This window comes from Symphodus melops, assembly GCF_947650265.1.
Source record: "Symphodus melops genome assembly, chromosome: 11".
NCBI lineage: Eukaryota > Metazoa > Chordata > Actinopteri > Labriformes > Labridae > Symphodus > Symphodus melops.
In genome coordinates, this window is record NC_136701.1 from 9,967,913 (window position 1) to 9,983,531 (window position 15,619).

Genomic DNA, 15,619 nt, shown 5'->3' on the forward strand with positions numbered 1-15,619 from the left:
GAATATAGATAGTCAGTATTTTCAGAAAACGACAGTACACCATTTATATATTTTAGAAATATTTATTACTGTGCACAACATCAATTATTTATGTTTTATTGACCTGCAATAAATCATGCTATTTACAATAAGCAGCACGTAGATTAACCTATAAATTCCAACAGTATACATTTCACATGATTCACAATAAAGGAAGCAACAGAAGGAACAAAGAAATCATCACAGTTTAGGTCTTTGTTGCCAGATCTTAATCTGACTATTGCTTTTCCCCTAACACAACATTATTCAAAACGTCTCACAGTTTTGTTTTGTAAACATGAAAATCAATCATCAAAGCTACTGACAAAAATCTGGAATAACCCCTACACATCAGTCTTTGACACCTGAATAAGAATATTTGTAATGGAGGCGCTCACCATGACAATACTTAAACATACCTAGTTACTTTAGTCCTTAAATCACTTAAGGTAACAACGCCCTCCGAGTCTATTTCAATTCAGTGTTCATTCGGGACGTCGACAATTTGTGGCTTCCTGCCAAAACCTGCAGGTCTTCTCCCAGCAGCGACTCCCAGAGTCACAGCAGTAGCTGTTTCTTTGCAGTTGTTTCTTATGTAACTGTCATTTAATCCTGTCACCATCAGCAACAGGTTCAAAATGGCGACTCCCAATACATTTGTGCTCTGGTCATCCCTCTTTTAATTTGTTCATAGGTCACAAACATGACTATGTTCCAGGAGCCCAGTCGAAGAAAAGATGGCATGAACCTTTAGGAAACAAACAAAAGAAGAAATGAGAGAGTGCTTCAAATGCTTCTGTATTTTGTTCACTTGGAACATAAATGTGTATTTACCCTTTATAAAAGGCTTTAGGTCCTTCTTTTCCCAGCATGGTGAGAGCACAGTTGACTGCGCTGCTGTACTGACCCGCCCCTGAATTCATGTACCGCGTTTTAACCACGTCCACAGGAGAAGCAACGACTGTCGTGCAGAAGCCAGCGCTGAAGGCAGCAGAGAAGTGGCATGGCAGGTTGTCTGTCGAACAACAACTGAGTTATAAGTGTCTGAAAAACATTAACCTGCACATTATACAACAATGTGTTAGCTTTACTTCCTCACCTGTCATTAGGTCATACTTGAGGATGAGTTCCTTAATCATGTCATAGGTCACCAGCTCTGTACAGTTTACGATGGCGTTACGGGTGATGTTTGGCATACAACCTAGAAAAAAAGGAGTTTTGTCTTCAAAAAACAGCGAAGAGACTTTCTAAGATACAGTCTGATAAATTTAGTTTTGTTTTTATATCAAAGTACAAATTGCAATCACCTTTCCAAAGTCCGCGCACTCCCTCATCCCGAGCTATGGTCCTGTAGGCCTCCAGGGTGCTGTTGTATCTCCTCTCACCATCTGCCAGTCTTACCTGAGCTTGGAAACGCACCTTAACAACATCTGTTGGTTGTGCAAAAGCCACTGCCATCGCTCCTGTGGTGCAGCCTGCCATGAGCCGAGTAACAATCCCAGCACCTGTGGACCATGTGTCTCTTAGTGTCAGTGAATTCAAGAGTAAAAGAAACAACCTGGTTTGTGTAACATGATGACACTCAGGTTATGTAACTCACTCTCAGTGCCTCGTGTGTAGAACTGCTTCATGGAGTCATAAAGGCCTATTCTGACAGAGGCGAAGCTCATCTGTCTCTGGAGTCCAGCCACCAGTCCATTGTAGAGACTCCTGGCCCCCTCTGTACGCACCATGGTGGTGATGGTGCCAAACACTCCTCTGTATTTCACAGCATTGGACCCTTCTACTGCGTGACACTCCCCCTGGATCTAAGCAAGAACATTGACGTTCAAGAATTGTTTTAAGCAAAGTTCTGACCACTCATTCTAAGTTTATACATTTGAAGTTCTGACAAACATTGTGTCTCACCTGTAGTCTGACTTTGGCTGTGTCCAATGGAAAGGTGATCAGGTCAGCGATGCAGGCTGCAGTTCCTGCTCCGAAGAACTTGACTGCTCCAGAGGGCACCACGTCTTTGGGCTTCACACCAACCATTTCTATGCCTGGGCTGAATTTAAATGGAACTGGTGGGAAATGGTAGATCAAACTTACTGCAAATACACATCCTGTAGATGCTCTTTACAATACTGAATGTGCAAATGTTTGCGGTGCTCATGCTCAACTTTGTGCATACCTGTTAGTAAGGGTAACAAAAATGTTCAAGTTTCCTCCAGAAGTACACTTGTCGTTGGAAGCGGTTTTGTTGTGAAAATGCTTTGGGCCATAAACTCCAAAGTGAGCCAAGCAAGCATACCACCACTCACTGAAACAAAAATCATTCATTTACTTTTCATTATCAGAATAATTCATATTTTAGGTGTCATGCATTTCTCAATTAAAATCGTCATTTTGATAACTGGGTGATTAAACGTAAGTTTAGTTGTACAAACCACAATTGAGCAAAGCATTTAAAAAACGTTCACGTTTTAAATGCGTTTTTTTAAAACTAATCATCTGACCATTAATTATAAAGTGACAAAGATTGAGTCTGAACCCACAGATGCTTTTTGAAAAAACAACAGTTGTCTTCATGCGAACATCTTACCTAAAAGTCTTCCAGGAAAGTTATAATCCAGCACAGTGGGAAGGATACTCTGTCCGTTAGGAAAATTAGTCCCTTTAGTGTCCTCTTGTCAAGCTGTTTGCTTTCTGTTCACTGCTGAAGAAGCGGCTGAATTTATAGGCACTTTTTGCACATGTGCACACCTGTCATGTGCACCTCGGGTGTTTACCAGCCAGACAGACGGATATTTGAGCTCTTGTTGATCTGCTACTTCGAGAGTCATTATGGCAGGGACTCATACTACTCTGTAAACTCGTACAAATTCTTAGAATATCATTCACTTTTGTTTGTTGATTTATTTATGTATTGATATATCAATTTTAAGTTTATTTTGGAGGAAGAAGTTTGCAGTTACAAATACGTTCAACACTCCTCCACATGTGTGCTCTGAATTAATTCACAATTTCTGCCTCTAGATTGGGTTATACAAGCAACATCAACCAAAACAACACATCTTTTTTAAGACAAAAATGTCTAATTTGTAGGGTGACCTTGAGTGTCTTGAAAGGCACCCTAAAATGAAATGTATTTGTATTCTTATTATTGAAATACACGCAGGCACATACAATGTACAGTATTACAAATTATACTACATTCCAAACCAAAACCCAACAAGCTAACTTTTTATTTTAGCATTGAAATGTCGTTTACATAATGTCAACGTTTGTGGGGCAGCTTGTAATACTACTCACTGACATTCAAGGAACAAGCCTCATGTTTCTATTGGCTGGTATAATGGACCAATCAGATAGGGTGGTCTGTCTGGAGTCCAAACATGTTTTTAGGGGGCATTGAGCCGGCTGACAAGAGGTCCATGATGGATAACATTTTACACATCCCCTTCACGGTATTTGTGCTCTTAAACTCACACTTAGTTCAGGAGTTTAAGGAATTTCTTCATCCCTCCTCTCTCAAGTCATAAACTGACAACGTGTTCCAGGCAAAGGAAACGCCATGCTTCTCAGCCAATAATGAACAAGGGTGGGTGGGTTGCACCAAGCATCTGTTAGCCATTAGCATCTTTCCATGCAAACCAGCAGCACCCAAATGAAGTTCTGAACAGGTTAGAGTGTTAGAAAGCAGAGACGCTTATAGGTCTTGCAGTGCTGGACTCCTGGGCATGCATGCCAGCATCCAAGAGACTTTCCATAGCAGCTTCAGGTCAGGTCCCCGGCAGGCTTACGTCAAGTCATGCGGTTGACTTTTCAGAAATGTCCTCTCCATATTTTTACTGTTTCACCTGCCTGTACATGTGTCAGCATGTTGTAATATCCCCTCCACTGTGCAGCTAATGTCTTACATTGTATCGTACACATCAGTGTGTACTGCTGCTTTGTTTGTTTGTCTTTATAATGTTAGCAATTGTGATTATTATGTTTAAACATCATTTGGCAAGGGTCAAACTGTTTCATATATTTAGTAGACAGAACGTTCCGGGGTGGGGTTGTTTGTTTTTTTCAAACCAGTCTAAAGAAATGTACTTTCCCTGCAAATGCCCTGCACCACTGACACTTTTTTTTTTACTTTTTATGGTATTTTATTGAACTAACTATTAAAGGGGTCTTATGTAACATGTATATTCTGAAACAGATGCTTTTTGTGATTATGGTGCATCCTGCAATAGAAGATTTTTACACCATTAGTGGGACTATATATGTTGTCTTTTACATTTACTTTTTCAGTTTATCACTTTGGTATGCCTTTAATCATTTTGCATTATGGTTAAAATTAACAGTAATATTAACACATAAACAATAGATTTAATAACAGTGTATCCAAAGTGCACATATATCCTGAATAAAGAAATAATGAGCTACCTTTCACCAGCTTCTTTCATGACCTGGAGCTAAAAAAAAAAAGGTTCCCTGGAACACAGTGTGAATAACCTTTAGACACACTGCCAGACCGGTAAACAAGTTGCTGGTCTGGATTCAACCAGCCAGCAGTGACCTCACAGACTCTGAAGATGAATCTGAGCCGTCACCAAACGGCTGTCCGGCACTCAGAATACCATGAAGCTTGAGTCAGTGCTGTGAAGCAGCTTATCTCCATTACACAATAAATACAGAACATTACACTAAAAATAAAGTCAGGCTCTGCGTCATTTAAAGGTTAGTGGAGCACCAGTGACCCAACGTGTCTCTTTACCATTTGTATATGAACATCCGTCCTCACAAAAAATAACTCTTATTTGTTAAGAACTAATGAAGATTACTACCGTAATTCTTTGTATTCACTCTGAAACATAATATTCATAGCCTACAAAAAACTGATATTTCACACAGAGAAATTGTGTCCCTAAGAAAAGAGTCAGCTGTTTGTTAATTTTTGAACTTCTCATTGGCTGTTATTGCTAGTCTCAAAATTTTTATTTTCAGCTTTCATTAGAGAAACCAGACATGTCATCGGATGGCAAACAATATCTATCTGTGAAAATAAAGCTTTGGTTGGCTGAAAACATAAACATTCCTTCCACTAACTTGACATAGTTAAACACAAAAAAACTATTAAATGGAATACCCAGATATGAATATGAAAATTGTTTTTTTTCCCCCTTTGTCCTGAAGTTATAAATAATTAAATAAAAAGACATGCAACCCCAATTTAACATGAAAAAAACATTTTGTTCTCTATGCTAGCCAAATCAGCAGATAGTCCAAGTCTATTTGAGTTTTTGAAATGCATTCCATTTAGTCACTAAATCTTTCCACTATTAGCTTTTTTGTATCTTCTTAAGAAAAAAAATACTTAATAACGCAAGATTCACGGCTCAAATGGTTCACATAAATATACGGGAAGGATGTATAGCCTGAAGCAGCTGCCATTGTGACATTTTGACCATGGCAACTGATCTTATCATTGTTTCAGAGCTGTTTGTTCAAGATTATTATTAATTCTCTGATCAGTGAAGGTGTCATTGTTCCAAGTGGTTATGTTGGATTGTATTTAACAGTCTAAATCCATTCACCATCAACTCTTCCTGTCCACCAGTGTCTCAAATGAATGAGTCTACAACTGTAGACAGTCAGCTGGCACAACATGAATCCTTATGTAACTGCAATTGTGCATTTCTCAGATGTCTTTCACTGAATAGCAGTGACACAGACTGAGACTGCTAGTGATAACAACTACACATAACCATTTTTTCCCTCATTGTAACAATTACTAGTATAACTTATTGGTTTCTCAAGAGGTCACAACAGTAAGAAAATTATTTACTTTTCCAAATATGTTTTTTTTTATGTTAATGGCTTCGGGAAGTTCTTTCATCTTTTTCAGCGGAGGCCAAAATATTCTGACTTATACCCCTTTAAAGAGATTGTGAAGTCCCAACAGTGCCTGTCATAAAACGATTCTTTTAGCCTGTTCAAAACTGACTGAGTTTATCAAAAAGGTGGAGTGACCCTTTAATGAGTAAAGTGTATACTGCTGCCATCTTATGTTCAGATATATAGCAAAGCCTTAGAATAAAGTAGTACTAGTTTAGATTTTTAAACAAAAAACTAACTATAGAAACAGTGATGTGCCATCTGTTTCAATTGTTTTTTTATTTTATAATTTATTTTTTTACTTTCTTGCTTCTCAAAATGACTTACTGTTGTTATGTAATTCAGAAACAAATCATAGTTTAAAATTAATCACATCTAAGTGACTTTAGTTATCCACTTCTCTTGGAAATAGTGACAACATTGAGTCCTTGAAAGACTAAAACAAAAAAGGCTGAAAAGAAAACAAACATTTTGTGACTGAGCTGTACATACATTTTCAAGCTGAGAAGCCATAAACAGTATTATGTTGTTAACCAAAGCAGTGTTGTTGACTATATTCTTTAGGTGGCAGTGTTGCCTTAAAAGGTCACAATTAAGCCATTAGGAAAATCAAAGAAGAAGAAGCCAAGGCCTAAGAATAACCACAGCAGTAGGAGAACACGATGTACACATTTTCACAGATGGGACCTAAAATCCTGATGATGGGAAAACAAGCTGCATAAATATTTATGTCCCAGAACTGAAAGTGAAGATAACCAGGAGAGCAACAGACCTCATATCAGTATGCAGTTGAAATGCTGGCAATTCTATTATCCTCACAGGATAGAGGAAATCAAACCCCTGCAGATAATAATATGTTCAGATTGATTAATATTTAACATAATTTTTTAAAACTTAGACAATAACATTCTTAATGACATTCTGGTTACTCTGCACAGAGGCATCAGATTAGGAATAGGTGTGCAGTTTTTATGGGTGCCAGCTCATTCAAGGGAGAAGGAACAGTAGATCACCTTGCAAAAAAAAAAAAAAATGCTTTAAAGCAAATCTAAATTCGGATAAGTGAAGCAGAAACATAATCATTTGTATGGAAATCAAGTTGCAGTGGCAGGTTTTTTGGAACACAGATACTAAGGGAGGGCATGTGAGACTCAGTGGAAAGTCAGAGAGAGAAGATCACAGGTGGAAAAGAAAGGAAGAGTGCCTGATAAACAGGATAAGACACAAACATCTCAAAGGGAAACATCCAAGTGAACTGTGCAGCTTCTGCAATCAAATGGAAACTGATGTAATTTTGAGAGGTTATTTTCATCTGCTCCAAATACACCAGTTTGTAAGAAGGACATACAAATATGGACCTACAAACAATATTTACAAATGGTACATAATTTTGGACTATGCTATAAGCAATAAAGGACTAATAGCCTCCAACAGTAGGTGGCGGTAATGCTCCGCTTGGTTGGGGTCTCCACTAAAGGAATAGAAGAAGAGTCTCTTTTAGCTCTAGCTTGACAGACAGACGTAGTTAACTAGTGCTCAATAATTTACCAATGCCTGGCTAGTGTCGCTTCAGGTGTCAGAGAAAATCGTATGAGGCGAAGGAGAGGGGAGGTGACAGCAAATCCATCCTGACAGACTCTGGTCCAGCTTTCGACACGATGGAGAAGCAGCTGCATCTAAACCTGTTAGCTTCCAGACCTCCTGTGGCTGGAGGCTTGCAGTCCAGCTCCAAAATGAAAATGGGGTGAGATGTTAGCTAGATTTTAACTCTGCTGGCTGACCACAAAACCACGTTTTAAAAATGAACAACGGCAATATTTGGCATGTAATCCATTTTGATTTATAACGTCGTTACAGCAGCTACACCGACCGTGTTAGCTTGTTATGCTAGCTGTTCACACCAGTGTTTAGAGTAACATTCAGTAAATACTTCATGATAGATTACAACATAACCTCATTTATTCGTACTGTTCATTGTTACTACATAATGTCTGATATTAATTCTAGTACCATGTCCATAAACAGTGTTTGGTCTCGTAGGTGACAAATGAATGATGCATGCTGACAGAGTTGCATGGTGAAGTAAACATCAGAAATGCTGCCCTAACTAAGATGCAGATCTTCTTCCGAGATGGTGTTTCTTGGAGCATCCACGTTATTGGAAGCCTTCCACCTCGCCAGCAAGGATCTCGGGGGTCTCATGTGTTTCACCCCCTGAACCTGAACACCTCGCCTGAGTTGGGGGCAGGAGAGACTGACTGGTCTTCACTTGCAGAAGGGTTCACCTTGTGGGCTCTCTCCAGCTGGACTCGGCTGCTGCAGCTTTCTCTCTGGTGGCTTTTTTGTTGTTGTTGTTGTTGTTTGGGCTCCAGGCCCACTCTCTGGAGGAAGTAGTGCACCGATTTTTGCTTGAAAACTGCGGCAGCCGACTTCAATGGGGGTTAGCTGGTTGCATGCCACCCCCTTTGAAATAGCTTTATCAACCATGTCTTGGTACTTGGTACAACATTTTTCAGTTGGTGGGACGTGGCTAGCCTCTGATCCCAGGGCACTGTGATCTCAACCACTGTGATGGTTTTCATGCTCCTGGATCAAAGGACCATATGTGGTCGGAGTGAGGTCACTGCGACGTCCTGTAGGAAGACAAGCCTCTTCTTCAGGTCCACTCTGGACTCCCAGTCGGAGACTTGTTGGAAGGTAGAGGGTGGGTTCTTGGTCTAAGAGCCTTTTCTCCTTTCCTCACGAAGGTTGTGGCTTTGGTCTGTTGGGCCTGCTTGTTGCTGGCGTTGACTCGCTGTTGTTCCACCCATTTAGAGGATTATGTCGTGCCTCCATCTGTACCGTCCTTCTGCCAATGCCTTTGTACAGCCGGTCAGTATGTGGTTCAGTGTACAGGTGACTGCTCCACATTGGTTGTGAGATGGATCTTCAGGTTTTTTGGGGTTGGCAGCAGATCAGTCACAGAGCGTAGGAGAAAGCTCAACTTCCCCTGGTCAGTCGGCCACAGTTCCTTCCAGGAGAGTGGTCGCTCCTTTGCCTGATCCCAATGCGTATTTGCATGTTTGAGGTTTTGTACAATTCATTCTGAGCTCTCTGAATCATGAGCAAAGTCTTCAGTCTCATGAAATCTGCAGAATGAGCCTTTGAACGCCTCAGGTTGTTCATGTTTGTTGAGGTAAAGCTGCAAAGGAAGAGTTAACATTTCAAGTGATGAGGACGTTTTCTCGAACCTATTTTGTTTGTCTATTTTCTTTTCACTGTAATGGGCAACTTTTTCCTCTCAATGTTGCAGTTTTGACCATTTGAAATGTTAAGAAAGCACATTTGTCCTTTTTCACATGAAAACACAAAATAATTAGTCTTGATAATGTCTTTCAATAATAATTACTTTGCATGTCTTTTGTTTATCGTTTCCAGACCTGGACGTAAGCGAGATTTCTCCCCCCTACCCTGGAGTCAGTACTTTCAAACCATGGAGGATGTTGAAGTGGAAAACGAAAATGGGAAAGATATATCCTTTACTGTTGTATGTCGAGAGAAATGTTTCGCCTGAGTTGTTCAAGCTTCGGTGAGCGACAAGGTTATACCAGGTGAAATCATTTGTTTTTACTCGTGTGCTATGGTAAAGACAGAGTGAAGACAGCCAGTTTCACACAGTGCTCTGATTTGTGCAGTAGCAGCAGCCTTCCTTTTCACTCACACAGCGTTAGCATGTGTTTCTGTAAGGTGGGGGTTTCTATATCTGTGTTGAATGAATGAGGAGGACATTATCAAAAAGACCTGTGGATCGTCTTAGATTTATTTAGCCATGGTGAAATAACATATTAACATAACAGACAATAGCTCAGACATGCTTCATGACCAGAACCCAGGACTCTACAGTCACTGGACCCTCGTGCTGACCAGGATCTCTCGATCACTGGCAAAGTATTCTTCTTCACAGTGTTCCTTATATTCTGCTAGACAGACAGCCCACAAATACTTGACTCTGTATAAGGCATGAAGAACTCATCTCCTCGACTCAAATGTCAAACATCTGTTAAGCTAAATCGCTCAGACAACAACAGACACTTGGCGCTGGATGAAATATAACTCTGCTGCTACTGTAATAACATCTCTTACACATGTATGTAGTACCTCTTCACAAAACTAAATGAATTACTCTCACATGGTTGACACAATACAAAGATGTATCCACAAATTTATCAAGATGAATGAATTCATGAAAATACGTACCATCAGTTTCTTTGACTGCGCTGAACCTTTTCAGAATTTACTGCAGTGGTGCTCATGGTCCTGTGCTGCTCCTGCTCCATGGAGGAGGCCACTCTGCACTCTCCTGGGCAGTGTTCACTGTAAGTACCCTCACGATCACAGAGTCTCTTTCTGACCCCCTGAGTCTGATAACTATTATTAATGCCACAACAGTGAGGGAAATCCTAAGACTGTCATTAATATAAGGTTATTTGCTGTACTAGGCTAGAGTGAGATTATTTCTTCATGTGTCTTTTCAGGCCGTCATTTGCAGCAGGATCAACTGCAGGGTGGTGGCTATGGACCTTCGTGGTCATGGTGAGTACAGACTTAGTAAGACACGAATAAGATATGTGAGCCGTGTGTCTGCGTCATTCACTGGTTAATTTTTAACCATTTATTGAAAATGGGATCCATATGGCATCTGTTTCTTCAACATGTGCCAACCTCTGCATCCTAGTTGCATTTTAAATATTTTACTGTACCCTCGACATTCATCTGGTTTGCTAAGAAGAGTCTGCATAAGTTAAATCTATATATAATAAATATTTGAATCGGGATTAAAACTAGACTCTGCCACATGATGAGATCAGGGGAAAGCTACAACTGGAGATACATGAGCTTTGATGAAAGTAATGTTTAAACTTACTTCTCTCTCATATCACCTTCAGGCGACACCAAAGTGAAAAATCCTGATGATCTCTCTGCAGACACGATGGCCAAGTAAGTGAGTGTATGCAGTGCAGCACATATAGATAAGAACCAGATATGCTCTTTTTCTTAGCCCTTAGAGCATATCTTTGCCGTTTTTGAATACTTTTGATTTTGTCTTCATGTACTACATTACACAACGTTTACTATGCGCATGTTTGCTATCATTTTTTCTGCACATTTCCTATATGATCTAACTATTATTTTTTTTAACTTTGATATACTGTATCAACACATTTTGCCAAAAAAACATAAAATCCAATCAAAAAAAGTATATTCATTTTTGCAATAAACAACACAAACATGCTTAATGAAGCATTTGAAATCTTGAAAATATAAATACAGGTTGCAAAGGTGAACATACAAAGGTAAAAGTGAGAAAAAAATTAACAATATACAATTATTTACAAATAAGAGCAGGTGTTTCCCCTCTGAAATAGTTTATGTACAAAATTTGACAGAGCCACTTCCAAATAGTACAAATGTAAAATCTAAAAAAATCACTAATATATCACTAACCTACTTTCTCTGTGTCCCTCTCTCTGCTCGCCAAACTCCCACACATTTTGCCTGCGGTTGACCTCCGATTATACGCGTTTGTGCTTTAAAGGACAGCCAGCACATTCTGGCTTTTTTTTGTCGTTTTCTGATAGAACGAAAAATGACGAAGACAGAGTCTCACATCGATGAGAATCATTCTATCGATGAGCTCCCCCTCATCTGATACCTACAGGTGTACGTGGGAAGAAGAATTTGGTGAATCAGTTTCAGAAGATTTATGGAAGAAAAGTCTCGAGAGTATACTTGGTTGTTGAAATAACACAAGACATTGTCTCATCCAATATAAAATAATACAAAAACTCAACGACTCGAAAGAAAAACGACACAAAATATACCCGGTGGTCTCGCCTAAATGTGATGGATGCCTCCTGTGGCTTCTTACCTTCACATTTTTGTTCTGTGTCCGAAAATGAATTCTTTCTTCTTTCTGGATTGACATCTGCAAAATGATGTCTGAGGTCATGAACACTTCTATTAAATCAGAGCCCCTGCTCATCATTCTAAGAACATCTCTGACCTCTACAGAACTAAGTGCAACACAGCGTCACTTTCCATCTTATTGTCTTCATCACAACAAAAAAGTAAGTTCTTGCTTTGTGGAAAAGCGCAACTGTACCTCCCTCTAAGACGAGGTTAGGAATGCTAGCTAACACTTTCCATTTAGAAAAGGATAAGGTAGGTTCTGAAGGACAGACTTCAACAATTCAATAAAACCAGGGAACCCCTCGTATCATATCTTGCATCTGATGGCTGAATATAATAATGCTTGTCCTAGCACACACTGTACAGCAGCTGAGGTCGCTGAAGAGTGAAGGTCTCTTAAGGGATGGGTGGGCAGTTTTTAATTTATTCTATTTTTGACTTGTACTTTGTTTGTTTTCTGTTCTTTTTGTTCCATGTTATGTTACTGCACTTATCTTATTTAAATACAACTTCTGTGCCCGTCGTTATATCAAAGCTTCAAATGACTTGAGGATTACGTGCACCTCGAATAACTGAAAACGAGCCAAATATATATTGTTGATCGTATGTGTGAGTTGTTTGCTCTACAAAAGACGTTTGAATGTTTAATGTGTGTGTGTGTGTGTGTCTTACACACACACACACACCTACACCTACACCTACACACACACACACACACACACACACACACACACACACACACACACAGAGCGTCTGTGCCATCCCGTATCACGGGTAACTGTATGATTTAGAAAAAAACAAAACAATATCTCCTGTTTTACTTGGTCTATTGACATGAAACCAAAACCAGGATAAACTTTGAAGCCTGCACTTTCGAGTCAATGTGCCTGCATTGCTCGACATGCGCTCGACGCTGTGCAGCTACGTAATGAGCTGGTCACGTGATTTGATCATGTCGTCGCGATCGTCGGCCTCTAAAGGGTTAACATCCTTTGGGGAAAGTCAATCCCTGTATTCTCCAAAATATCAACACATGATGCGTATAAATGAAAGTGTTGCAATGTTAACTGTGAATCTTTGCCTCTTCTTTTTAAAAAAAAAAAAGGGATATCGGCAAAGTGGTGGAGGCGCTCTATGGCGAGAACCCGCCACCAGTAATGATTGTTGGACACAGCATGGGTGGAGCCATTGCAGTTCACACAGCTGCTGCTAATCATATACCATCCCTGCTGGGCCTCTGTGTCATTGACGTCGTCGAAGGTTGGTACATGAGTTGTCATGGATACGAGCAACATGGATTTATGGATATTTGTTCTGTTTTTGTTCTATCGTGTTTTCTGCATTCCTCTCATAAATATCCATGACAAAACTATGTTAGTGACGAGCTGAGTGTCGTGCCTCTGGGTTCATAACTAATGGATCACTTTTGGTAACTCAGGTACAGCGATGGATGCTTTGAACAGTATGCAGAATTTCCTCAGAAGTCGGCCAAAGACTTTTAAATCTCTGGAGAATGCCATCGAGTGGAGGTAAACATGATCTACTCTGTGATGTACTGTTATATCTTGGAAGTAAGATGGAAAGTGTTTAATTTATTCTTACGGACCAAATGAAAACAAACATTTAGAATTTCATTTAACGGATACATTTTTTTGTTATACTTCAGCTTTATAACGTTTCTTTTCCGTGACCTTCAGCGTGAAGAGCGGACAGATCCGAAACACAGAGTCAGCACGGGTGTCCATGGGAGGCCAGGTGAAGAAGTACGTGAGCTCTATTTCTCACCTGCACGTCTTGCTTGTGTTTTACATTGTGTGCTGACTTCTTGTAATCTGACATTGACAGATGCGAGGAATCCACCAGCCGTCCAGGTGTGTCTAACAGCATAGGTGAAGGTATTATAGAGGAGGAAGAGGATGAAGAAGTAGAAGAAGAATCCAACAAGAAAAGGATGAAAGAGGATGACCAAGAGGTTCTATCTTTTTTTGTTTTTTTCTCATGTACCACTTCTGTGTGTGTGTGTGTGTGTGTGTGTGTGTGTGTGTGTGTGTGTGTGTGTGTGTGTGTGTGTGTGTGTGTGTGTGTGTGTGTGTGTGTGTGTGTGTGTGTGTGTGTGTGTGTGTGTGTGTGTGTGTGTGTGTGTGTGTGTGTGTGTGTGTGTGTGTGTGTGTGTGTGTGTGTGTGTGTGTGTGTGTGTGTGTGTGTGTGTGTGTGTGTGTGTGTGTGTGTGTGTGTGTGTGTGTGTGTGTGTGTGTGTGTGTGTGTGTGTGTGTGTGTGTGTGTGTGTGTGTGTGTGTGTGTGTGTGTGTGTGTGTGTGAGAGGTTTACAAGTTTGATGTCTTTCTTACAGGTAAAAAAGGAAAGCATTTTCACCTGGAGAGTGGAGCTTTCAAAGACAGAAAAATACTGGGAAGGCTGGTTCAGAGGCCTGTCTGCACTCTTTCTCACCTGCCCTGCACCAAAACTGCTTCTACTTGCAGGTGAGATCTCCCACAGTGAACGTTCATGATTATTTAGAAGTCGATACACGTGAAAAGCATCTGGATACGCAGTATACAGGAATTTCAAATAATCTACTTGCTTGAATTACTCCTGATTTATTTCGAGTTATTTGCACAATCTCACACCTAAACTTATTTTATTGTACAGGAGTGGACCGGCTTGACAAAGACCTTACTATTGGACAAATGCAAGGTAAGGAGCGTACGTGTTTTGAGCATGATTTAAAAGTCACAGTGTGAAACTCTGGATGTTGTTAACTCCACTGTTTGTTCACAGGGAAGTTTCAAATGCAGGTCCTCCCTCAGTGTGGTCACGCTGTCCATGAAGACGCACCTGAAAAGGTAAGGGTTGTGTACCTGAGAGAAGATTACACTCTGAGCTGTTTGTACTCACCTGGGACATTTTACAAATTGCTATATGATGCATGTTGATTTTTCTACCCTTATGAAAGAAAAGCCTTGACTAACCAAATGAAAAATATACAAATAACTCAAGACATTTTGTGTAACTCCGTATTATGATGTTGTTTGTGTTGCTTGAGCGGTTTGATTTAAGATCCAGTGTATTTGTTTTCTCCTAACTCTCCTGTTTTTGTCATCTGTTGCCAGGTAGCAGATGCTCTAGCAACATTTATGGTTCGGCACAAATTTACTGAGTTTAAAGAAGGATACCTGTGGTAAGTAGACGTCCTCAATAGGATTTGTACATGATGCAAGATTGTTTAAGATTTTCAAGTAACGGGTCAATTATTACGTGCAGTAATAGAGATTTCTTTATTGTGTTAGATGAGACTGAGGCCTCCTTTGGTTCTTTTGTAGAAATGAAGTCAAAGGAGTGAACATATTTTAGTTTTAAAGCTTAGGGTAATCATTTCAAAATCAGAGAGGGAGCTGCACCACTTCCTGTTTTCTGGTAATAATTTTACGATAATCTTTCCACAGCTAATGTCCAGTGCAAAGCCTTTATGTAACCAGCAGCCATAGAAGAGATGAAGAAATGTGTCAAGAGTCATCCACATCCTCATACACTTTAGCATCAAGTTAAGAGAAAAATATTATTATTACTATTATTTTTAAGTTGATTTTGTTTTGTAGATACTTTGCCTTATAGCTTTGCCTTATTTTTTTTTTATTTTCAATCAATGGTTTTATTGTAATATTGCTTTAAAATACTTTTCTCACGTTTGTAAAATATTTTGCTGCCCTTGTTTGATAGCATCATAGATATGTGTTTGTAATGTTTGAATTCAAAAGATCATTAAAGATGGATGCTGTAAAAA

The 15,619-nt window shown here is 39.7% G+C and overlaps 2 protein-coding genes across 3 annotated transcripts; one reads left to right on the plus strand and one right to left on the minus strand.

Moving 5' to 3' along the window:
- Positions 1–71: 71 nt before the first annotated feature.
- Positions 72–2,942, minus strand: LOC306831528 (dicarboxylate carrier UCP2-like). 2 transcript variants are annotated; one of them, XM_079355683.1, is made up of 8 exons: positions 2,603–2,942; positions 2,192–2,320; positions 1,927–2,065; positions 1,619–1,826; positions 1,326–1,523; positions 1,118–1,219; positions 853–1,033; positions 72–766 (listed from the first exon to the last, which is right to left on the minus strand). In XM_079355683.1, exons 3-8 carry the CDS (start codon positions 2,050–2,052, stop codon positions 652–654), a joined length of 930 nt encoding a protein of 309 aa, XP_079211809.1. In that variant the 5' UTR covers positions 2,053–2,065; positions 2,192–2,320; positions 2,603–2,942; the 3' UTR covers positions 72–651. The 2 variants fall into 2 exon arrangements, with proteins under 2 accessions (XP_079211809.1, XP_079211808.1); XM_079355682.1 differs by having other exon boundaries at positions 76–766; positions 1,927–2,081; positions 2,603–2,912.
- A 4,375-nt stretch (positions 2,943–7,317) lies between these two features.
- On the plus strand, positions 7,318–15,619 carry ppme1 (protein phosphatase methylesterase 1). The gene is made up of 14 exons (XM_079355675.1): positions 7,318–7,633; positions 9,307–9,400; positions 10,152–10,244; positions 10,404–10,461; positions 10,815–10,866; positions 12,944–13,098; positions 13,277–13,367; positions 13,536–13,601; positions 13,684–13,810; positions 14,189–14,318; positions 14,488–14,532; positions 14,617–14,681; positions 14,949–15,016; positions 15,282–15,619. The coding sequence occupies exons 1-14, from the start codon at positions 7,548–7,550 to the stop codon at positions 15,283–15,285; spliced, it is 1,134 nt and encodes a 377-aa protein (XP_079211801.1). The 5' UTR covers positions 7,318–7,547; the 3' UTR covers positions 15,286–15,619.

What these genes read in the sequence shown, in the direction of transcription:
- LOC306831528 (XM_079355683.1), bottom strand. Translation starts at nt 2,052, where the DNA reads ATGGTTGGTGTGAAGCCCAAAGACGTGGTGCCCTCTGGAGCAGTCAAG. An exon ending in CAGCCAAAGTCAGACTACAG is followed by an intron (nt 1,827 to 1,926) that starts GTGAGACACAAT and finishes GTTCTTGCTTAG; the next exon opens with ATCCAGGGGGAGTGTCACGC. An exon ending in AGTGCGCGGACTTTGGAAAG is followed by an intron (nt 1,220 to 1,325) that starts GTGATTGCAATT and finishes CTTTTTTTCTAG; the next exon opens with GTTGTATGCCAAACATCACC.
- ppme1 (XM_079355675.1), top strand. Translation starts at nt 7,548, where the DNA reads ATGGAGAAGCAGCTGCATCTAAACCTGTTAGCTTCCAGACCTCCTGTG. An exon ending in GAGAATGCCATCGAGTGGAG is followed by an intron (nt 13,368 to 13,535) that starts GTAAACATGATC and finishes CGTGACCTTCAG; the next exon opens with CGTGAAGAGCGGACAGATCC. An exon ending in ATGGGAGGCCAGGTGAAGAA is followed by an intron (nt 13,602 to 13,683) that starts GTACGTGAGCTC and finishes TGACATTGACAG; the next exon opens with ATGCGAGGAATCCACCAGCC.